The sequence below is a fragment of the Phragmites australis genome, chromosome 19 (genome assembly GCF_958298935.1).
Source record: "Phragmites australis chromosome 19, lpPhrAust1.1, whole genome shotgun sequence".
In the NCBI taxonomy this organism is placed as follows: Eukaryota; Viridiplantae; Streptophyta; class Magnoliopsida; order Poales; family Poaceae; genus Phragmites; species Phragmites australis.
In genome coordinates this window covers 25,024,728-25,044,618 of record NC_084939.1, presented here as the reverse complement: position 1 = coordinate 25,044,618, position 19,891 = coordinate 25,024,728, and the positions used below count along the sequence as shown (strand labels likewise).

Sequence of the window (19,891 nt, the reverse complement as noted above, 5' to 3'; positions counted from 1 at the left end):
TTTAGTATACCGGACCATCCGGTGAGAACAAATCTCCTGGGACTTCTCCAATTTAACCAAACTTTGTCTCGGCTATGGTGACTTTTTCATATATTGCATCCATAAGACCTACTAATATATATTCTTGACAAACATGTTAGTCTCATTGACTATGTTGTCATTAATCACCAAAATCACAATCATGATCTAATAGGGCTATTTTTGCTACACCATGTCAGCTGAGCCGTGCCACCTGATACCGCATGGGTACTATAGCATGTCTGGCAATCGGCCGGTTGCCGGACCATGATTGTTACAGTTGTTATAGTTGGTTTGTATAGCTTATAGATAAAATGATTTAAAGTACAAATAGATCTCTTAAGATAGAATTGACTTAGAGATAGATTTAGAGTTAGAGATAAACATCATATGTAGCCCTAGCGCTCCTTGAATAATCTAAGTTTGAGATTATTCTCATACTTCCAATTTTTTTATGGCATCGGCCTAATATGATACCCCCAACCCTGTTGGGCTGACCCCCTGCGCGATCCCCCTGCACGCAGCCCCACCCCCTTCCCATACTTCCAGTCTTTCATGGCATGAAAAAAGGGGTCAGATTCAACCTTGTTTGGCCGACCCCCTGCACCCCTCCCCCCTCATTGCCCCGAGTTGCTGTTGTTTCACGTCTGCCTGCTGCGTGCACATCTACAGTCATGGCCGCTAACCCCACGGCTTCCGCTTTCTCCACAATTAGAGGTGAAAATGGGCCGGATTTTTTCCTGCATGTCCGACCACCCGAACCATTTTAGATGCTAATCGGATATCAAATATCCAAAACAAATCTAGGATAACAGATCGGATCTCGAATAATTGTATCGGATATCAGATTCAGATATAGGGAGCCATATTGTCGGAGGGTTAACTCCTGTCGCAAGGATCCTGAGGGACCCCTTTTTAGAGATTCGGCCGGGGGGATGATTCTGAATATGTTTGCCGGAGAAATAAATGGATATGAATGCGATGGCTGGTGGGGTGGAATGATCTAATGCAGAAAAGAGTAAATGCACTCGGGGTTTAGACAGGTTCGGGCCGCACGGAGGCGTAACACCCTACTCCTGTGTGGATGCTATAAATGCCTTGAGAATGTCTCTCAGGAGTGTACTAGTTACAAGAATGTCTGTCTATCCTAGGGCCTGGGGCTCCTTGTTCTTCGGTTTCTATGCTCGTACGAAGGTGTTCTTCGATCTGTGTGTATCTGTTGGCTTTGGGTGCCCTTGGACTTCTTGATCTTCTCTACCTCCTTAACTTCTTCAACCGTGCAGAGCTTGCCGAGCTTTCAAGACTTCCTCAAAGCTTGTCTTTGTCTGTGCTGCCGGCCGCTTTAAATACCCGCCGGCGGTAGAGTGCCCTGAATGGGAGGGCACGAGTTCCAAGGTACCATAAATGGAAAAGGCGTCATCATGGCCTCTGCGTGAAGTGATGGGGGTTGAAAACGTGCCCCGCGCCCGGTCATCAGTCGTCATGATGGCGTGGGCAACGGGCGCCGTGGAGAGGGCCCACTAGGCAGCCGCAAAGCGGCCCGGCGTGCCCGCCCCGTCTTGTTCTCCTGCCACAGCAGCGTAGTAGACGGAACGCCTCGGGCCTTGCGACGTTATCCCGAGGCGCGCCGGATGGCACGGGATGGGACCCGTGCATTTAATGTCCCCACGCCCTTCTGCCAGAATATGGCAGGAACTGACACTGAGCGTGGCGGGAGCAGTTGGAGGTGACAGGCCACGCGCGCTCTTAAATGCGACCTCGGGCCTTTCACCGGCTGACACCTCATTGCTGGACCCCTGTGGGGGCCACTGTCAGGGGGCTTCCTGGGTCGTCGGGTAACCAAGTGCTCGGGGTCACTGTTCACCTCCTCGAGCATTCTCTCCCGAGGACGCCCCTTCTTGGCCCTCGGGGAACCGAGTGCTCGGGGGCCGCTACTTGCAGCCCCAAGCACTCTCTCCCGGAACTTCCTTCATTGGGTCCTTGGGGTACTCGGGTGCCCGGGGGGCCACTGCTCGCGGCCCCGGGCACACCTCTCCCGGTACTTGGCTCTCCTGGTCGTCGGGGGACTTGGGTGCTCGGGGGTTACTGTTTACCTCCCTGAGCACTCTCTTCCCGGTTACTTTAGTCTTCGCATATCATCGGGGAACCCGGGTACTCGGGGACCACTGACTGTGGCCTCGAGCGCCCTCTCTCGGGACTTAGTCTTTTTTTTTACCTCGCGGAGCTGACCTCTGCGGGAGGGCGCCACGTGGCGGATTGCTGGCCTGGCCTCAGGATTTGGGGATCCCTGGTTCCTGATTCACTGACAGCAGCCCCCGGGCCCATTGGCAGGCGATGGCCCAGAGACTGCGGATGGACTCTTCGTCGTCAATGAGGCCGAACCCAGCACCGACGCTACGCGGTGTGCTCTTAGGCGCTGGCCCTTCCGGTCCGAGCTTCTGGTACAGCCCAATGGGGAGCCGAACGGACGCGCGTATAGCCGACTCCCGAGGTGCGTGATAACGAGGCAGGCGGCGCGCGTGGCAACCGCGCAGATTGAGGAAAGTGCGCCTGGCAACCGCTAACAACCGCGCGGCCCGAGGGAGATTCGCCTGACGGTTGCGCTGGCCGAGGAAAACGTCTCACTGAGCGCGTCGCGGCAGGCGATGTTTGAATTTCCCTGGCGTATAAAAGGAGGAGGGGAGCGAACCGCCCCCCTCTTTACGCCATCTCTGCGATCAAGCCTTCTTCTTCCTTGCGCTCCTGAGCCCTCATCCTCCCTTAGGCGATCAGAGCACCACTCTTCCCCCACCGTTCCAACTCATCCCCCACCCTGACAAGATGCCGAGAGCGGGAGGAAGCCGCCGCGACAAGACACCCGACAGCGTGCTGCCGGAGTCCCGACTCGTGAACGAGGAGGCGGCGGACAAAGTGCGGAAGTTGATGGGGCCCGAAGGCCAGCGGGAGGCCTCGGTGGTGAGGCCGGCGAGCTTCCCGCCGGTGACGGACCGGTCAGAGCGCATCGTCCTCTTCACCTCCTTCGTGGCGGACGGGCTGGTGCCGCCGTTCTCGACCTTCTTCCTCCAGATCCTCGACACGTTCGGGATCCAGCTGGTGCATCTCAGCCCGAACTTCGTCGTCATTTTGGCGGTCTTCGCCCACCTCTGCGAGATGTTCGTGGGGGTGCCGCCGTCAGTGTCGCTCTTCCGGCACTTCTTCATGCTGCGATCGGCCGGGAAGAAGAGGGGCTTCTCCACCGCCGACGTCGCCGCCTGCTGCAATTTCCGGCTGCAGGACGGCCTAGGGGAGCAGTACATTCCCCAGGTGCTGCGGAGAAAATGGGACGACTGGCGGCGCGACTGGTTCTACGTTGACGTCAGCCCCCACGACCGCCTTACGTTGCCGGAGAGGGCGGCGGAGCCCCAGAGGTCGACGTGAGAGGCACCGCCGCAGGCGGTCGAGAGGATTGAGCCGGTCCTGGACCGCATCGACTTCCTGCGCCAGGCCAGGCTCACTTCAGTGATGGTGGTGGCGGACTATCTGCGCCACCGCCTGACATCACCAGGACCCAGATCGACGCGGAGTGGGACTTGGACAATGCAGCGCTGAGGGGCCTGCTCCGGGTGGTGACTGGCGTGGATGACCTGGGCCGGGCGGAGCTTCCATGGAAGGAGCTGGCGCTCTGCGCCAACCCGAACCGGGTGGCGCTGCAAGCAACGCTGCCCGAGTTCGACGCCCAGGGGCTGGTCGACCGGTCAGGGCGCCAGAACCCCGGGACTATCCAGATTCCCGGGGTGGACGAGGCGACCGGCCGCGCTTTGAGTGCCTCCGGCGGGGACACCACCAGAAGCAGGCCGCAGGTGAGCGGCAAGGAGGCCGCAGGTGTCCCGGCGCAGACCGGTGGCTCAAGCGCCACGGGTGGCGGGCCGTAGACCAGCCGTGGGGCTGCTGCAGGCAGCAGCCGCCAGGCAGGTGGAGGAGGCACCACCTGCAGTGGGGCGGCGACAGCGCCGGGGGACAAAGGAAAGCGCCCCTGGATTTTCGTTCCTACGCCGACGTCTTCGTCGTCGCCGTCGCCACCGCGGCAGCGGCCGCCGGCGGGCGGCGCGAAGGAGGGAGACGGGGGCGGCCAACCGTCCGACGTGGGGCCGGCGACGGAGGTGGCATCTACGGTTTTGGAACCCAGAGACCAAGGCCGGCACGGGAGCGCGGGCACAGCGAGTGCCCAACCCGGCCCGTCGCCAGAGACGGACCCCGCGACGGCCCCGCAGAATCCCCCGCATAAGAGGAGGAGCGAGGATTCCGGGCCAAAGCTGTCGGGCCCGGAATACAAGATCCCGGAATCGAGATGGCAATACCGAAGACCCAAAACTGTGTAAGTTTCCCTCCTTTTCCCTGAGCAAGCCTTGCCTGGAGTGAGTTCGGAGACTGACCTTATTTTCTTTTTCAGGCCGCCTAAGGACGCCGCCGGAGACCAAGGACGGTCAGAGGCGCCGAGGCCAGCTCCAGCCCTCGAGCCGAGCACGCCAGTGGAGCCGGAGCCGCTGAGCGCGCCGGTGGAGCTGGAACCGCTGAGCGCGCCGGCCGAAACAGAGCCGCAGGCGCCGCCTTGCACCGAGCCGATGGCAGAGGCCGCGCCCGAGCAACCGTCGCCGGCTGAGCCCGCCCCGAGCACATCGAGTGCAGGGCGGATGGCCTCGTCGAGGGCGGTGCCTTCGTGGCAGTATTCGGGGACCCCGAGCCCCTTAGAGGGGGCTCGCAGGGGACCCAGCGCCCGGCCGTCGTGCAGCCGGCCTGCAGAACCCCTCCCGGACGTGCTAGGAAGTGCCCGGGAGGTGATCGAGCGGCTGAAGGTGGCCGTGGCGGGGGAGAAGACGCAACTTGAGGCGGGCCGCGCCGCCCTTCTTGAGGAAAGGGAGCGACTGGCCGAGGGCAGACGCCTTTTTGAGGCCTGCGTCTGTCGGTGAATCAGGAACCGGGGGTCCCCGAATCCCGAGGCCAGGCCAGCAATCCGCCACATGGCGCCATCCCGCGGAGTCTCCTCTGCAAGGTAAAAAAGATTAAGTCCCGGGAGAGGGCGCTCGGGGCCACAGTCGGTGGTCCCCGAGTACTCGAGTTCCCCGATGATCCACGAAGTCTAAGTGTCGGGAAGAAAGTGCTCGGGAAGGTATACGGTGGCCCCCGAGCACCTGAGTCCCCCGACGGTCAGGAAAGCTAAGTACCGAGAGAAACGTACCCGGGGCCGCGAGCGGCGGCCCTCTGGGCGTCCAAGTATCCCAAGGACCCACTGAAGGAAGTTCCGGGAGAGAGTGCTCGGGGCTGCGTGCGGCAGCCCCCGAGCATTCGGTCCCCCGAGGATCCGTACAAGCGTGCCCGGGAGAGAATGCTCGGGGAGGTAAACAGTACCCCCGAGCACTCGGTTTCTCGAGGACAAGAAAGGGCATTCTCGGGAGAGAGTGCTCGGGGAGGTGAACAGTGACCCCCGAGCACTCGGTTCCCCGACGACCCAGAGAGCCCCCAGACAGTGGCCCCCGAGGGGCCCACTGATGAGGTGTCAGCCAGTCAAAGGCCCAAGGCCGTATTTAAAGAGCGTGCGTGGCCTGTCACCTCCGACTGCTCCCGCCACGCTCGGTGTCAGTTCCTGCCATATTTTGGCAGAAGGGCGTGGGGTCATTAAATGCATGGGTCCCATCCCGTGCCATCCGGCCCGTCTCGGGATAACGTCGTAAGGGCCGAGGTGTTCCGTCTGCCGCGCTGCTGTGGCAGGGGAACAAGACAGCGCGGTTGCCCGGTGGGCCCTCTCCACGGCGTTCGTTACCAGTGCATTTATGGTGACGGATGATCGGGCGTGGGACGCATTTTCCACCCCCGGTCACTTCGCCCAGAGGTGATGATGATGTCCTTTCCATTTATGGTGCCTTAGAACTCGTGCCCTCCCGTTCGGGGCACGTTGCTACCGGTGGGTATTTAAAGCCGTCGACATCACAGACAAAAAAAAAGGAGAGAGAAGAACAGCACGGACAGAACAAGCTCTCGGGCGCTCAAGAATCTCAGAACAGGCTTTGAGTAGAGAAGAGAAGATCGAGAGCACCCAAAGCCAAGAGATACGCACAGACCGAAGAACAAGGAGCCCCAGGCTCTAAGATAGTTAGACATTCTTGTAACCAGCAACATCCTTGAGGGACATTCTCAAGGCATTTATAGTATCCATACAGGAGTAGGGTGTTACGCCTCCGTGCGGCTCGAACCTGTCTAAACACCAGCGCATTTACTCCGTTCCGCATTAGATCATTCCACCCCACCGACCATCGCATTCATACCCATCTATTTCTCCGACGAACATATTCAGGATCATCCCCCCGGCCGAATCTCTAAAAAGGGGTCCCTCAGGATCCCTGCGACAGGAGTTAACCCTCCGACAGCGTCGCCGCAGCGCGCGCTGTCCACGAGAATGAGCGGCGCGCGATAGAGGCGGAGCGGGAGGCCCTGGAGGAAATACGCATGGAGGCCGTGCAGGAGCAAGAAGAAGCCGCCCGCCTGGCCGAGACATCGCGGCGGCGGGCAGCCGAGGTACTCGCCAGGGAGAGGTTGGTGCGGGCTCGGGAGGAGGCAATCCTGTCTCGCGAGAGGACGGTGGAGGCCTCCCAGGCGGACTTAGCCTGCCAGAAGGACGAGGTTGAGCAGAGCCGCGCCGAGCTCCAGCGTCGGGAGGAGCTCCAGCGTCGGGAGGAGGACGTCGCGATCCGCGATACCGACGTCAGCATCACGACGACGGCTCTGGACGCCCGGGAGGAGCTACTGGCCCGCTGGGAGGCGGAGGCTGCCGAGGCATCGACGGCCTTAGCCGCTCGGGAGGAGCGGGCCACCATGTGGGAGTCAGAGCTGACTACCCGGGAGCAGGCCCTCTCTGCCCTCGCCAAGCAGGTGAAGCAGAAGCAGGCCGAAGTCCCGGCGCCCGGCGCCGCCCCGACCAGCACAGCCGAGGGACTGAGCTTGGAGGAGTGGCTGCAGATCATGAAGGACGAGCTCGAGACCATCAGCGCCGAACGGACCAATGTGAAGCTGATGATGGAAGACATCCTTCGGCAGGCACGGAGGTCCGTGAGGGTGGCCGGGCTCGGGCGAGTCCACGTGGGCGATAAGGGGATGGAGCGAGCTACCATCGGCCACATCGCCCTCGGCTTCGAGAAATTCAGCCAGCGACTCGAGGTGCTTCCCCAGGCCGTGCAGGAGCTAGCTGCCCGGGAAGGGCGTGGCCTGGCCCAAGCGGTGGCCGAGCACATTCTGGCCTGCTACCGGAGCCGGGATCCGAACTTCTCGCTGGAACCACCTCGGGAAGGGGTGGTCGAGGCCGATGAGGAGGCCGCCCAGGAAGCTGTCTGGGGTGTCGCCGCTGAGGTGGCGGCTTGTTTCATGCGGGAGCCGCCGCCGACTTCTGAGCCCGACGACTCAGACTTAGATTAGGCTTTTGTAATTTTTCTTTTTCTTTGACTTGATGTAAATATGGGAGTGATCCTTCAGAATAGCTGTCCTTTCTTGTGAATATAATGGAAGCCTTTCTTTGGGGTCGCAACTCCAGTGTTCTTCCAAATGCTTGATGAAGTCTCTGTTCCTTTTACTTGATGTCCCGAGGAGTACTCAGTCAGACCGAGCCCGACCTTTCCCTCCCCGAGAACGAAGTCGCCCCGACCACTCAACGCCCGAGCAGTGAGGCCTTCTTTGCTCCCGACCGCTATTTGCTCGAGCGGTGAGATTACCCGAGAACCCTAGAGGCTCGGTAGTGCCTGGGGCCTTTTAAGCGGACCGAACACCACGACCGCCATGAAGGACTTTGGTCAGACATCGCCGTTCGTACGGTACACCTTTCTACTGTCCGTTCTATCGTTCCGAGAAAAGCGGACACGTGGCAGAGTTTTGTGCGCGAGGACCATCTCGCCGAACAGATTAGGATACGAGGGCCCCGAGGATAACTCGGGAACAATATATTAATGACTGTAAATTTGTATGGATTTAACCACTCACCGGACAGCTGTCAGCTTTTCGGCCGACTGATCCAGGAGAGGCATGCGCTCCGAGCTCGGGGTGCCCGGGAACTTGGTTCCTTTGGCTGGAGCGCCCGAGCACTGGGGAGCGTGATGGGGAGCCTGGGACTAGGCGATCCCGACCACTCATGCCCGAGCGGTCGGACCACCCGAGGACCCTAGGCCCGAGCAGCGACCTGGGCACTGAAGCCCTCGAGGTAGAGCTGCTTTTATTCCAGATTGTTGATCTGTGATTCGAGGAAATAGAAAGGTTCTTTGTTTGGTGCACTCTGTTAGTGCGGTACTTATTATAGACTGCTCCCATTTTCGACCTGAGATCTCTCGAATACCCGGATCGGCGGACTATACAGGCAGAGGCATAACCCAGAGGTCCTATGGTTCGGTGGCGCCCGGGTATGACAGACCAGACCGAGCACCGACAGCCCGCCCCTAGGGCCTAGGCTCCGGACTACTCTTTGCTCGAGCGATAGGATTACTCGAGAACCCCAGGGACTCGGTGATGCCCGGAGGACTGCTATGACACCGAACACCATAGCCTACCACAACAGACATAAGTCAACGGCAACTGCCCGCGCGCATACCGATCGGGATTCTTTTATCAACAGGGAAAAAGAGAGAGTAATTTTTTCTCGCACAATCGAGCATCTCACCAGACAGATTAAACATATGGTTTCCAGAAAAAAAATAAAATTTTACATAAGAACTGGACATTGATAACATATATGTTGTATTAACAATTTTTACAAGACAGGGTGACTTACCCGGTTAGTGGTAGCCCCCGGTCAACTTGGGCCGGGGGGGGGGGGGAAGCCCCCGGCCTGGTTGACCTGAGCACGCATACATGCCATCTACGGGAAGAATTTGCGCAGATGCTCGATGTTCCACGCGTTGGGAAGCGGCTGCCCGTCCTCTGCAGCCAACCGAAAGGAGCCTTCTCGCGGGACACCGATCACAGTAAAGGGGCCTTCCCTCATAGCGGACAGTTTATTCCTTCCTTCGCGCGGTTGGACGCATTGGAGAAATAGATCCCCCACCTCGAGAGACCGGGCCCAGATGTGACGCTGATGATAGCGCTGCAGGCTTTGCTGGTAGCGGGCTGCTCGGACGGCGGCACGCCGTCGGCGCTCTTTCAAGTAGTCGACGTCGTCGCGCCTTCGCTGTTCCTGTTCTCCTTCAGAGTAGGCATGCACCCAAGGGGAGCCTAGAGTAAGCTCGGAGGGGAGGACCGCCTCAGCGCCGTACACGAGGAAGAAAGGAGTCTCCCCGGTAGCGCGACTTGGCATGGTCCGATTGGACCATAGCACGGCAGGCAGCTCGTCGATCCACCCTTTCCCATGCTTTGCCCCTTCAGTATTTCCGCGTTGGCACGCTCGACCTGCCCATTGCTCCGAGGATGAGCGACAGAGGTGAAGCAGAGCTTGATGCCGAGGTCCTCGCAGTAGTCCCCGAACAGGGCACTTGTGAACTGGGTGCCATTGTCGGTGATGATCCGGTTCGGGACACCGAAGCGACTGGTGATACCGCGGATGAACTGGAGCATCGTGTTCTTGGTCACCTTGATGACTGGAACCGCCTCCGGCCACTTGGTGAACTTGTCGATGGCGACATAGAGGTACTCATAGCCCCCGATTGCTCGAAGGAATGGACCTAGAATGTCCAGCCCCCAGACCGCGAAAGGCCATGACAGGGGGATGGTTTGAAGAGCCTGAGCTGGCTGGTGAATCTACTTTGCGTGGAACTGGCACGCCCTGTAGCGCCGAACCAGCTCGGAAGCATCCTGGAGGGCTGTAGGCCAGTAGAAACCTTGCCGGAAGGCCTTCCCGACCAACGTGCGGAACGATGCATGGCCACCGCACTCGTCCTCGTGGACCTCAGCAAGAAGCTCACCGCCTTCTGCCCGAGTGATGCACTTCAGGAGGATGCCGCCTGCGCCACGCCGGTAGAGATCCCCATCTACTATGGCATAGCGTTTGGACTGCCGAGCAATTCTTTCAGCAAAGGCATCATCCCCGGGGAGTAACTTTTCTTTCAAGTACCCTCGGATCTCGTCCATCCACGAGGAATCTTGAGAACAGCTAGCAAGCATAGCGCACTCGCCGGGCGGCAGCACCCTGTCAGGGCTTCCCACTGAGGGCACCGCGGGGGTCCCCTGAACTGGGCTCGAGGTTTCCCCTTCGTCCTGTTCGGCAGGCAGGATGGAAGGTCGTGTGAGTCTTTCTTCAAAGACTCCGGCAGGGACGCGCGCACGGGAAGAGGCAAGGCGAGAGAGGTCATCAGCCAGAGCGTTGTCGCGGCAAGAGATGTACCGCAGCTCCAGGCCGTCGAAGTGCCTCTCCAGCTTCCTGACTTCCGCCACATACGCCGCCATTTGAGGATCCGTGCACTGGTATTCTTTCGATACCTGGTTGACCACCAGCTGGGAGTCTCCCTTGACCAGGAGGCGATGAATCTCGAGGCCCACCGCAGCCCGGAGGCCGGCGATGAGGCCCTCATATTCCGCCATGTTGTTGGTTGCTCGGAATTGCAGCTGCACGACGTACCGGAGTTCTTCACCCGTTTGGGAGGTGAGAACCACTCCGGCCCCCGCGCCCTTCAGCGTGAGAGAACCGTCGAAGTGCATAATCCAGTACCCGGGCGCATCGTGCCTGGGATATGCGGAAATCTCTTCTTGGTCGACCTCGGGGACGGGCGTCCACTCTGCCACGAAGTCAGAGAACGCCTGGCTTTTGATCGCCTGGGAGCTGATAAAGTGCAGGTCGAACTCCGCCAGCTCCACCGCCCACTTGACGACGCGCCCGGTGCCTTCTCGGTTCCGAAGGATAGGCTCTAGTGGGTACGTAGTAACCACCAAGACCTTGTGCGCCTGGAAGTAGTTGCGTAGCTTCCGGGAAGCAACGAGCACGGCGTAGAGCAGCTTCTGGGCTTCGGGATATCTTGTCTTGGCATCTCGGAGGACTTCACTGACGAAGTACACCGGTCGCTGTACACGGCGAGCCTGGACTGCGGCTTCACCCGAGGGCCTGTCACAGCCCCCGAGCTCAGCGACGTGGTCGGGGTTGGCCGGGTGCTCAGGCTCGACTCCCTGGTCGGGTGGAGCCAAGTGCTCGGGCTCCACCCCCTGCTCGGGCTCCACCCCCTGCTCGGGGGGAGCCGAGAGGACTAGGGAGTGCTCGGGGGCGGCCGGGAGCTGAGACCCAGCATCTTTCCCCGAGCACTCATCGCATTCCACCACCAGTACCATGCTCACGACCTGAGGAGTGGCCGAGACGTAGAACAGTAGTGGCTCGCCCTCGGAGGGGGCCACCAGAACGGGTGACGAGGTGAGGTACTTCTTTAGATCGCGGAAGGCCTGCTCGGCCTCCGGCGTCCAGTCGAATCGACCGGTCTTCTTCAGAAGCTTGAAGAGGGGGAGTCCTCGCTCCCCAAGTTTGGAGATGAAGCGTCCGAGGGCCGCCTTGCAGCCGGCGAGACGCTGCACTTCCTTGAGTCGAGCCGAGGGTCGCATCTGCTCGATGGCCCGGATCTTCTCTGGGTTGGACTCGATCCCTCGGCTGGAGACCAAGAAACCGAGGAGCTTGCCCGCAGGTACCCCGAAGACACACTTCTCGGGGTTGAGCTTCAGGCGGGTAGTGCGGAGACTGTTGAAAGTCTTTGCAAGATCTTCAAGCAGGGTGGCGCGGTCTCGGGACTTGACCACGAGATCGTCGATGTAGGCCTCGACGTTGCGGCCAACCTGCGAGTCAAGACCCAGCGTTGCGCAAACCAGAAGGCATCGATACATAGCAATAAGACCCCACCGGAGTGGTAAAAGAAGTTTTTTCTTCACCCTCTATGGCCATACGAATTTGGTGATAACCAGAGTTTGCATCTAAAAAACACAAAAGATCACATCCCGCGGTTGCATCTACAATCTGATCTATGCGGGGTAAAGGAAAAGGATCTTTTGGGTAAGCCTTGTTTAGGTCGGTGTAGTCCACGCACATGCGTAGCTTGCCGTTGGCCTTCGGGACGATGACTGGGTTCGCCAGCCACTCAGGGTGGAGGACTTCTCAGATGAATCCGGTGTCAAGGAGCTTACTGACTTGCTCCCGGATGAACTCCAAGCGCTCGGGCGCCTGCCGCCGGACTTTCTGCTTCACCGGGCGTGCGTCCGGGCGCACAGCCAGGTAGTGCTCGATCACCTCCCTAGGGATCCCGGGCATATCGGACGGCTGCCATGCAAACACGTCGACGTTAGCCTGGAGGAAGGCGATGAGCGCGCTTTCTTATTTGCCGCCCAGGTCACCGCCGATTCGGACGACCTGGGAGGCGTCTTCGCCCACCACGACCTCCTTCGTAGAAACGGAGGCGTCGGCAGCGAGTCGGGGTTTGGATGAAGAGGGTCCCGGGCCCCCTGGACGACCTTTGACCTCGGCCCGAGCTGAGACCAAGGCCGAGTATAACTGCTCAGCGCAGGAGACGGCGCTGCTGGTCTCGAGAGACATGGAGATGGGGCCCGCCGGGCCCGGCATCTTAACCGTGAGGTACACGTAGTGCGTGGCCACCATGAACCGAGCGAGCGCCGGGCGCCCGAGGATGGCGTTCTAGGGGAGGGGGAGCTCCACGACGTCGAAGATGACGTTCTTCGTTCGGAAGTTGTCCCGGCTCACGAATGTCACGGGCAACTCGACCTGCCCGAGGGGTAGGGAGTGCCCGGGTGTCACCCCGTAAAAGGGGAGCGACGGCTTTAAGCGTCTGGAGGACACCTGCAGCTTCTCGAAAGCCTCCTTGGAGAGGAGGTTAAGGCCTGCGCCCCCGTCGATCAGCACTCTGCTAACCTTCACATTATAGATGGTGGGGGGTACTACCAAGGGTAGTCACCCCACGCCTGCAATACTGGCGGGGTGGTCGGCCAAGCTGAATGTGATCGGGGCATCCGACCACTTCAGGGGCCTTGCGGCCTCTTCGCTCGGGGTCGCTGAGCACACCTCGCGCCGCATGGTCTTAACACTACGGCGCGAGGAGGGTGTGTACGTGCCTCCGTCGATGAAGGTGACGGTGTGCTCGGGTTCCTGGAAGCCGAGCTCTTGGTTGTTGGGGGTGGCTCCGCCGTCGCCGCCCCTGCGGGGCTCCTCGCGGTCCCTCTGGCCCTGCTCGATGAGGCCCTTGACCGTGCGGCACTCTGTGAGGTCATACCACCTGGTCTGGTGGGTCTGGCACCACTTCTCCGGCTCGGGCCTCGCGGGAGCGGGGGCCCTTGCCGGAGCAGGAGCCCTTGCGGGAGCCGGAGCCCTAGGAGGGGCTCGGGCCGGAGCCCTCGCGGGCGCAGGCCGTCTGTCGACGGCCGCCCAGTGTGCTTGCCGGTGGTCGGGTTCCTGGGCCGGCCCATGGCCGGGGTCCTGGGCTGGCTCGACGGGCACAGCCTCACGCCTCCTTCTCTTCTTCTTTTTCCGCCTGTCAGAGCGGGAAGGACCTGGCTGATCGGCGGCGGGATGCTTAGGGTGCGGAACGTGCCATGCCCGAGCTTCCACCACCTTAGCGCACTTGTCGGCCAGCGTGAAATGCTCCGCGGTGGTTTCGACCTCGTGCGTGCCTAGCTTTTCGAGCATCCGCTCGTCGCGGACACCCTGCTGGAACGCGACAATGATAGCGTGGGGGGTTATTCGCGGGATGGTGTTGCGGACCTAGCTGAAGCGCTGTATAAAGCGCCGCAGCGTCTCCCCCTCCTACTGCTTGACAGCGTGGAGGTCGCACTCCAAGCCGGGGCGCATAAATGTGCCCTGAAAGTTAGCCACAAACTGGTGGCAAAGATCATCCCAGGAGCTGATGGATCCTGGGGGTAAGCTCATAAGCCAAGAGCGGGCAGAGCCCCTCAAGGCGACATGAAAGTAGTTGGCCATCACCTTTTCGCTGCTGCCAGCCGCTTGGACAGCAGTGGTGTATATCTGGAGGAACTCGACGGGGTCGATGGACCCGTCGTACTTCTTCGGCAGTTCTGGCCGGAACTTGGTGGGCCATTTGACCCGGCAGAGCTCTCTGGTGAAGGCGCGGCAACCGGTGCCGTACCCTGCGGCGCGGGCAGCGCCCTTGGGCGGTGAACGCTGGCGAGCTAGGGAGCCCCGGCGATCATGGGCCGGCAGAGAGGAGGCCTGGTCCTCGGTTTCAGCTTCATGCCGGGTCTCCCGCTGGCGCTCGAGGGTGACGCGCGCGTCTTCGATGCCCCTCCGCTCGTTGAGGTGCAAGCGGAGGTTCTGGGCTCCGGTAGTGGCCAGGGGGGCAGCGCTCCGCTTGGAGGCCCCCCGGCCAGTGCGACCGCCACCTGATGATGGGCCGGTCTTAGCTGCGCCGCGGTGTGAGGTAGCGCGGGAACTTTCGGCCAGCACCTAGCGGTGGGCCGTGCCGACTAAGGCGACTACTTCCTGGAGCCAGCGGCCTTCCGGGGTTTCCCCCGCTGCCTGGACTGGCGGGTGCCTGAGGAGAGCTTGCGTCGCAAGTAGCGCGCTCCCAGGACTGGCCTCGCCGAAGGCGAGCCTACGCTGCAGCGGCACCCGGCGCTGTCCTGACGTGAATCTGGCGGCAGGAGTTTCGGCCACCTGCTGGGGGTTGGATAGTGCACCGGCGACGACGGCGGCGGCCCTGCTGGGCCAAGCGCCATGGTCCCCCTGAGAGGGGAACGCCGTGCGTGCAGATCGTGGCTGCTGCTGGGACGCAGCAGCGCCAAGGGCCTCTTGAGTGAGGGGCTCCATTTCCTCACTGGAGCTGGAGCCAGAGTGCCGGAGACGATGACCGCCAGCCATTTTTTCTGCAGGAGAAAACAAACAAACAAATTAAGGGATGCAACCCCCCTACCTGGCGCGCCAGTTGTCGAAGGGTTAACTCCTGTCGCAGGGATCCTGAGGGACCCCTTTTTAGAGATTCGGCCGGGGGGATGATTCTGATTATGTTTGCCGGAGAAATAAATGGATATGAATGCGATGGCTGGTGGGGTGGAATGATCTAATGCAGAAAAGAGTAAATGCACTGGGGGTTTAGACAGGTTCGGGCCGCACGGAGGTGTAACACCCTACTCCTGTGTGGATGCTATAAATGCCCTGAGAATGTCTCTCAGGAGTGTGCTAGTTACAAGAATGTCTGTCTATCCTAGGGCCTGGGGCTCCTTGTTCTTCGGTTTCTATGCTCGTACGAAGGTGTTCTTTGATCTGTGTGTATCTGTTGGCTTTGGGTGCCCTTGGACTTCTCGATCTTCTCTACCTCCTTAACTTCTTCAACCGTGCAGAGCTTGCCGAGCTTTCAAGACTTCCTCAAAGCTTGTCTTTGTCCGTGCTGCCGGCCGCTTTAAATAACCGCCGGCGGTAGAGTGCCCCGAATGGGAGGGCACGAGTTACAAGGCACCATAAATGGAAAATGCGTCATCATGGCCTCTGCGCGAAGTGACGGGGGTTGAAAACGCGTCCCGCGCCTGGTCATCAGTCATCATGATGGCGCGGGCAACGGGCGCCGTAGAGAGGGCCCACCGGGAAGCAGCAGAGCGGCCCGGCGTGCCCGCCCCGTCTTGTTCTCCTGCTACAGCAGCGCAGCAGACGGAACACCTCGGGCCTTGCGATGTTATCCCGAGGCGCGCCGGATGGGACCCGTGCATTTAATGTCCCCACGCCCTTCTGCCAGAATATGGCAGGAACTGACACCGAGCGTGGCGAGAGCAGTTGGAGGTGACAGGCCACGCGCGCTCTTAAATGCGACCTCGGGCTTTTCACCGGCTGACACCTCATCGCTGGACCCTTGTGGGGGCCACTGTTAGCGGGCTTCCTGGGTCGTCGGGTAACCAAGTGCTCGGGGGTCACTGTTCACCTCCCCGAGCATTCTCTCCCGAGGACGACCCTTCTTGACCCTCGGGGAACCGAGTGCTCGGGGGCTACTGTTCAAGGCCCGAGCACTCTCTCCCGGTCTTGACTGTACGGATCCTTGGGGAACCGAGTGCTCGGGGACCGCTGCTCGCAGCCCCAAGCACTCTCTTCCGGAACTTCCTTCATTTGGTCCTCGGGGTACTCGGGTGCCCGGGGGGCCACTGCTCGCGGCCCCGGGCACACCTCTCCCGGTACTTGGCTCTCCTGGTCGTCGGGGGATTTGGGTGCTCAGGGGTCACTGTTTACCTCCCCGAGCACTCTCTTCCCGGTTACTTTAGTCTTCGCAGATCATCGGGGAACCCGGGTACTCGGGGACCACTGACTGTGGCCCCGAGCGCCCTCTCTCGGGACTTAGTCTCTTTTTTTTTACCTCGCGGAGCTGACCTCTACGGGAGGGCGCCACGTGGCGGATTGCTGGCATGGTTTCGAGATTCAGGGACCACTGGTTCCTGATTCACCGACATATATATACGTGGGATATTGGATATCCGAGAATAACGTAAGTCCATATTATAACGGATCGGATCTTGCTTGGAGGGAATACTATGAAAACAAGTGAAGATATATATAATGTTTTCGATGGAAGAGCATCCATAGATATGAGTATGAATTAATAGCAAGCACCACCTGTAGGCCACTGAACAGCACTAATTAACAGTTCTCACATACCACACACAAGTATACGCGCACGGACACAGAGTACAAGATACATATAGGGTAGACGACGCTGCTGCCACAACTTCATTTTATTTTTCTAGCAATCTCGCTCCATTACGTATAGTATAGTAGCACGTGCGTACGTAGGATTGATCGATCTAGTTGACCCTGCATGCACCAAACAATCGAGACATATATATGAATGATGAGTAAATTAATATTCATGCGTACGTGTGTATAATATGTATGGACTTAGGTAGTACTCCTGAATGATATGGTTAAGATGACATGTACGTACTTGTTGCAATCGGTGGACATGCTGATGGGGAATGGCACGGAGACGCCGCACATTCCGGGGATGCCGGAGACGGTGCCCATGTTGAGCCCGCTGATGCTGCCCATCAGGCTCTTGAGGCACCGGCACGCCGCCTGCCGGTCCGCGCTCGTGCTCGCCGCGCTCTTCAGGCTGCGCACGCCGCTGCAGCACCCCGGGCTGAGCTTGCCCCTCCCCGTCGCGTACGGGATGCAAGGGGCGAGCGCCGAGCTCACCTGCCCGCAGGTGATCGCCGCCGACGCGCGCGGCGCTTCTGACGCCAGCAGCGCCGCCGACGCCGCTACGACGACGGCGAAGGCGACCACCGCCTGTTTGTTCAGAGCCATCGATCGACCGAGCTAATTAAGCTAGGAGTTGGATGATGTGCCGAGGTGGTGTGTGATCACTACTTTGCAAGTTTGCTGGCGCTATATATGCTTGAGTACTGTGGAGGGAATGAGCGGGATAGGAGGGTTTAAATAGAGAGGTTCAGTCCACTACTATACATGATTGATTGATTGATGATCGTCCATTCCATGGCCATCATTGCCATGTCGTTGGCTGTTATTCGCACTGCGTATATCCTTCAGTTACAATTCGAAACACTATAAATTATAACTTGATAGGTAGATTAGTTACAACTTCACGTCTAGAAATGCATAATTATAATACGAGAAGTTAACATCGTGGATTATAACTTGTTATTCGCACTGCGTACATCCTCCTGTTACAACTCGAAACACTGTGAGTTATAACTTGTTAGGTAGACCAGTTACAACTTCACGTCCATAAATACATAATCGTAACATGAGAAGCTAACACTATGAGTTACAACTTATTATTCACAGTGCGCATATCACCAGTTATAACCCGAAACACTATAAGTTACAACTTATAGGATATACGCAGACATAAAATACAGTGAATATACCTACAGAATATATATGTATATATCACTACCATGCAACAGCCTATTTAATTTAGAGCTAGCAAGCGGAGGAAGTTCACGTAAATTTAAGCAGTTCAATTTCCGCAAGATTCAGATAAATCCTAAGCAGGGCCTACTCCACATACATCGCGCTTAACCTAGATATTTTCTGCAAACAGTTAGCGAGTATTTTTTTTTTAAAAAAAATGAACCATAATATTATTACCAGTGGGACTGATCACATGAATTTTCACTAGCGCAAACTGAGCTTTCTTGCTGGCAACTTGATCACGTTGAAACGTAAGCCAGCAGTTGTGTATTGTAGTTCTACGTGGCGCTTTCTGCGGTTCCCTGAGTAAGCGGTACCTCAGCAGTAAGCAGATAGTGAAGATACAAGGATATAGCTTGGATATATGCTGATGTGACGATATACATTCCAAGTAGCTAGTTGCCATCATGCGTCGATCAATCGTACTATAATTAAACATTAATCCAAGTAGTTTTCTTTCATGCACCAACAGTAACAGACCCAACATTTTAACAATAGATATACATAATTAAAAAAAATGATTCGATAACTCAGCTTCGTTGCATATTTAAGACATCATGATCTAACTGAGCTTTAAAATGGTGGAGTACGGTAGTAAGAGAAGACTAAAAAAATATGAATGATCTGTTAGATTAGAATACAACATGTAATTCTAAAATTTTAACAACTAACATCTACAATTATTAGATATGGTATATTATCATTTTTCTCAAAAATAGCCTTTAAATTGTTTGTTGTCACGTCTCTTTACGTGGATATATATGGGCTACCTAGCTTCTCATTCTCGATCGATCACGAACAATTTTCCCTTGCTGATTGACATGGTTAATAGGCTAACAGCTTCAGTTCAATCCATGTATAAATAAATAATATCTCGACTCACCGTTATCACTGTCAAATGTCTGAGATAGAAACCTAAAGTGTTATTTTTGCATCCATAATGAAAAAATTAATCATCTTTTCTTTAAATACTATTTGCTAGAATCTTTTGACAAATTCTTTCTATTACCTTAAATATTAAAAAATCTAGCAGTACAAGCCATATTATTGGTACTTAGCTAAGAGAAAAGGGTTGCTGCCATCTGTTGATCAATATAGCTCTGTCAAAATAATATTGTGTTTAATCATACTCCTAATATATCTTTAATGTAAGTAATTTTTAGAGATTTATTGGTTGTGTTTTTGGAAGTTGTTACAAAGGGATGATCAAATGGATGACATTTTAAAGCATGCTAAGCTTTGAAGGTGATGGCTATGAAAATGTTTGTCAAAAATAGGTAGCGGTTTAATTACAGGATATGATGATAATTTTTATATTATTCTTTTGTTTTTCTTTACCTTCTGATATTTCCAATCATCCATGATAAGATTACGTAATAATAAATAAAAGCTCTATGTCAAAGGATAAAAGGCCAAAACTGTATTCTTTTATAAAAAAGAAAAGGCTAATAGCTCTCTTCCATCCATCCGTCACCCCCCGATCGTGTGGATGCTTCTGAGCCAAGACTTCTATTCACATGCATTTAAGACTTCAATTCCAACTTTATATTAATAAACTAAGTTGAAATATATCTTAGTTTATTTATAATAAGTGATTGATATTGGTATTTATTTGCTTGATGATCTTCGGTTTTGTATGGGTTTTGATGTGATTTGAATTAATTTGGAATTTTATTTCAGCATATTGATTATGGACTAACTGAAATTGGAGTTGGAGATATAGGTTTGTTTGTCTCATGGTGTGCAGATGATGGATACAACTTGGCGGTCGACGACGGGATGATCGGGGCCAAGCGAAGTGCTTGGTACCAGACGATTAAGGAGGCCGGACAGAGTCAAGGGTGATTCTAGCTGAACAGGTGGAGGTTAAGCAAAGCATGAAAGGCGGATAGAGAAGATATGTTGATAAAGTCAAGCGAATTGGATGCTAGTGCAAGTGACAAGGTGATCCGAACGATTGGGAGCGGGAGGAACTTACTGACAGTTAGGATTGCATGATGGAGTACGTGTATTGACATTGAA

At 56.8% G+C, this 19,891-nt stretch overlaps 1 protein-coding gene across 1 annotated transcript; it reads right to left on the bottom strand.

Moving 5' to 3' along the window:
* Window positions 1-16,463: 16,463 nt before the first annotated feature.
* LOC133899990 (non-specific lipid-transfer protein 1-like) lies at window positions 16,464-17,357 on the bottom strand. Its single transcript, XM_062341053.1, has 2 exons — window positions 16,878-17,357; window positions 16,464-16,747 (listed from the first exon to the last, which is right to left on the bottom strand). The coding sequence occupies exons 1-2, from the start codon at window positions 17,237-17,239 to the stop codon at window positions 16,738-16,740; spliced, it is 372 nt and encodes a 123-aa protein (XP_062197037.1). The 5' UTR covers window positions 17,240-17,357; the 3' UTR covers window positions 16,464-16,737.
* Window positions 17,358-19,891: the final 2,534 nt, after the last annotated feature.

Excerpts from the sequence above, each read along its gene's own strand:
- LOC133899990 (XM_062341053.1), bottom strand. The coding sequence starts at position 17,239 with ATGGCTCTGAACAAACAGGCGGTGGTCGCCTTCGCCGTCGTCGTAGCG.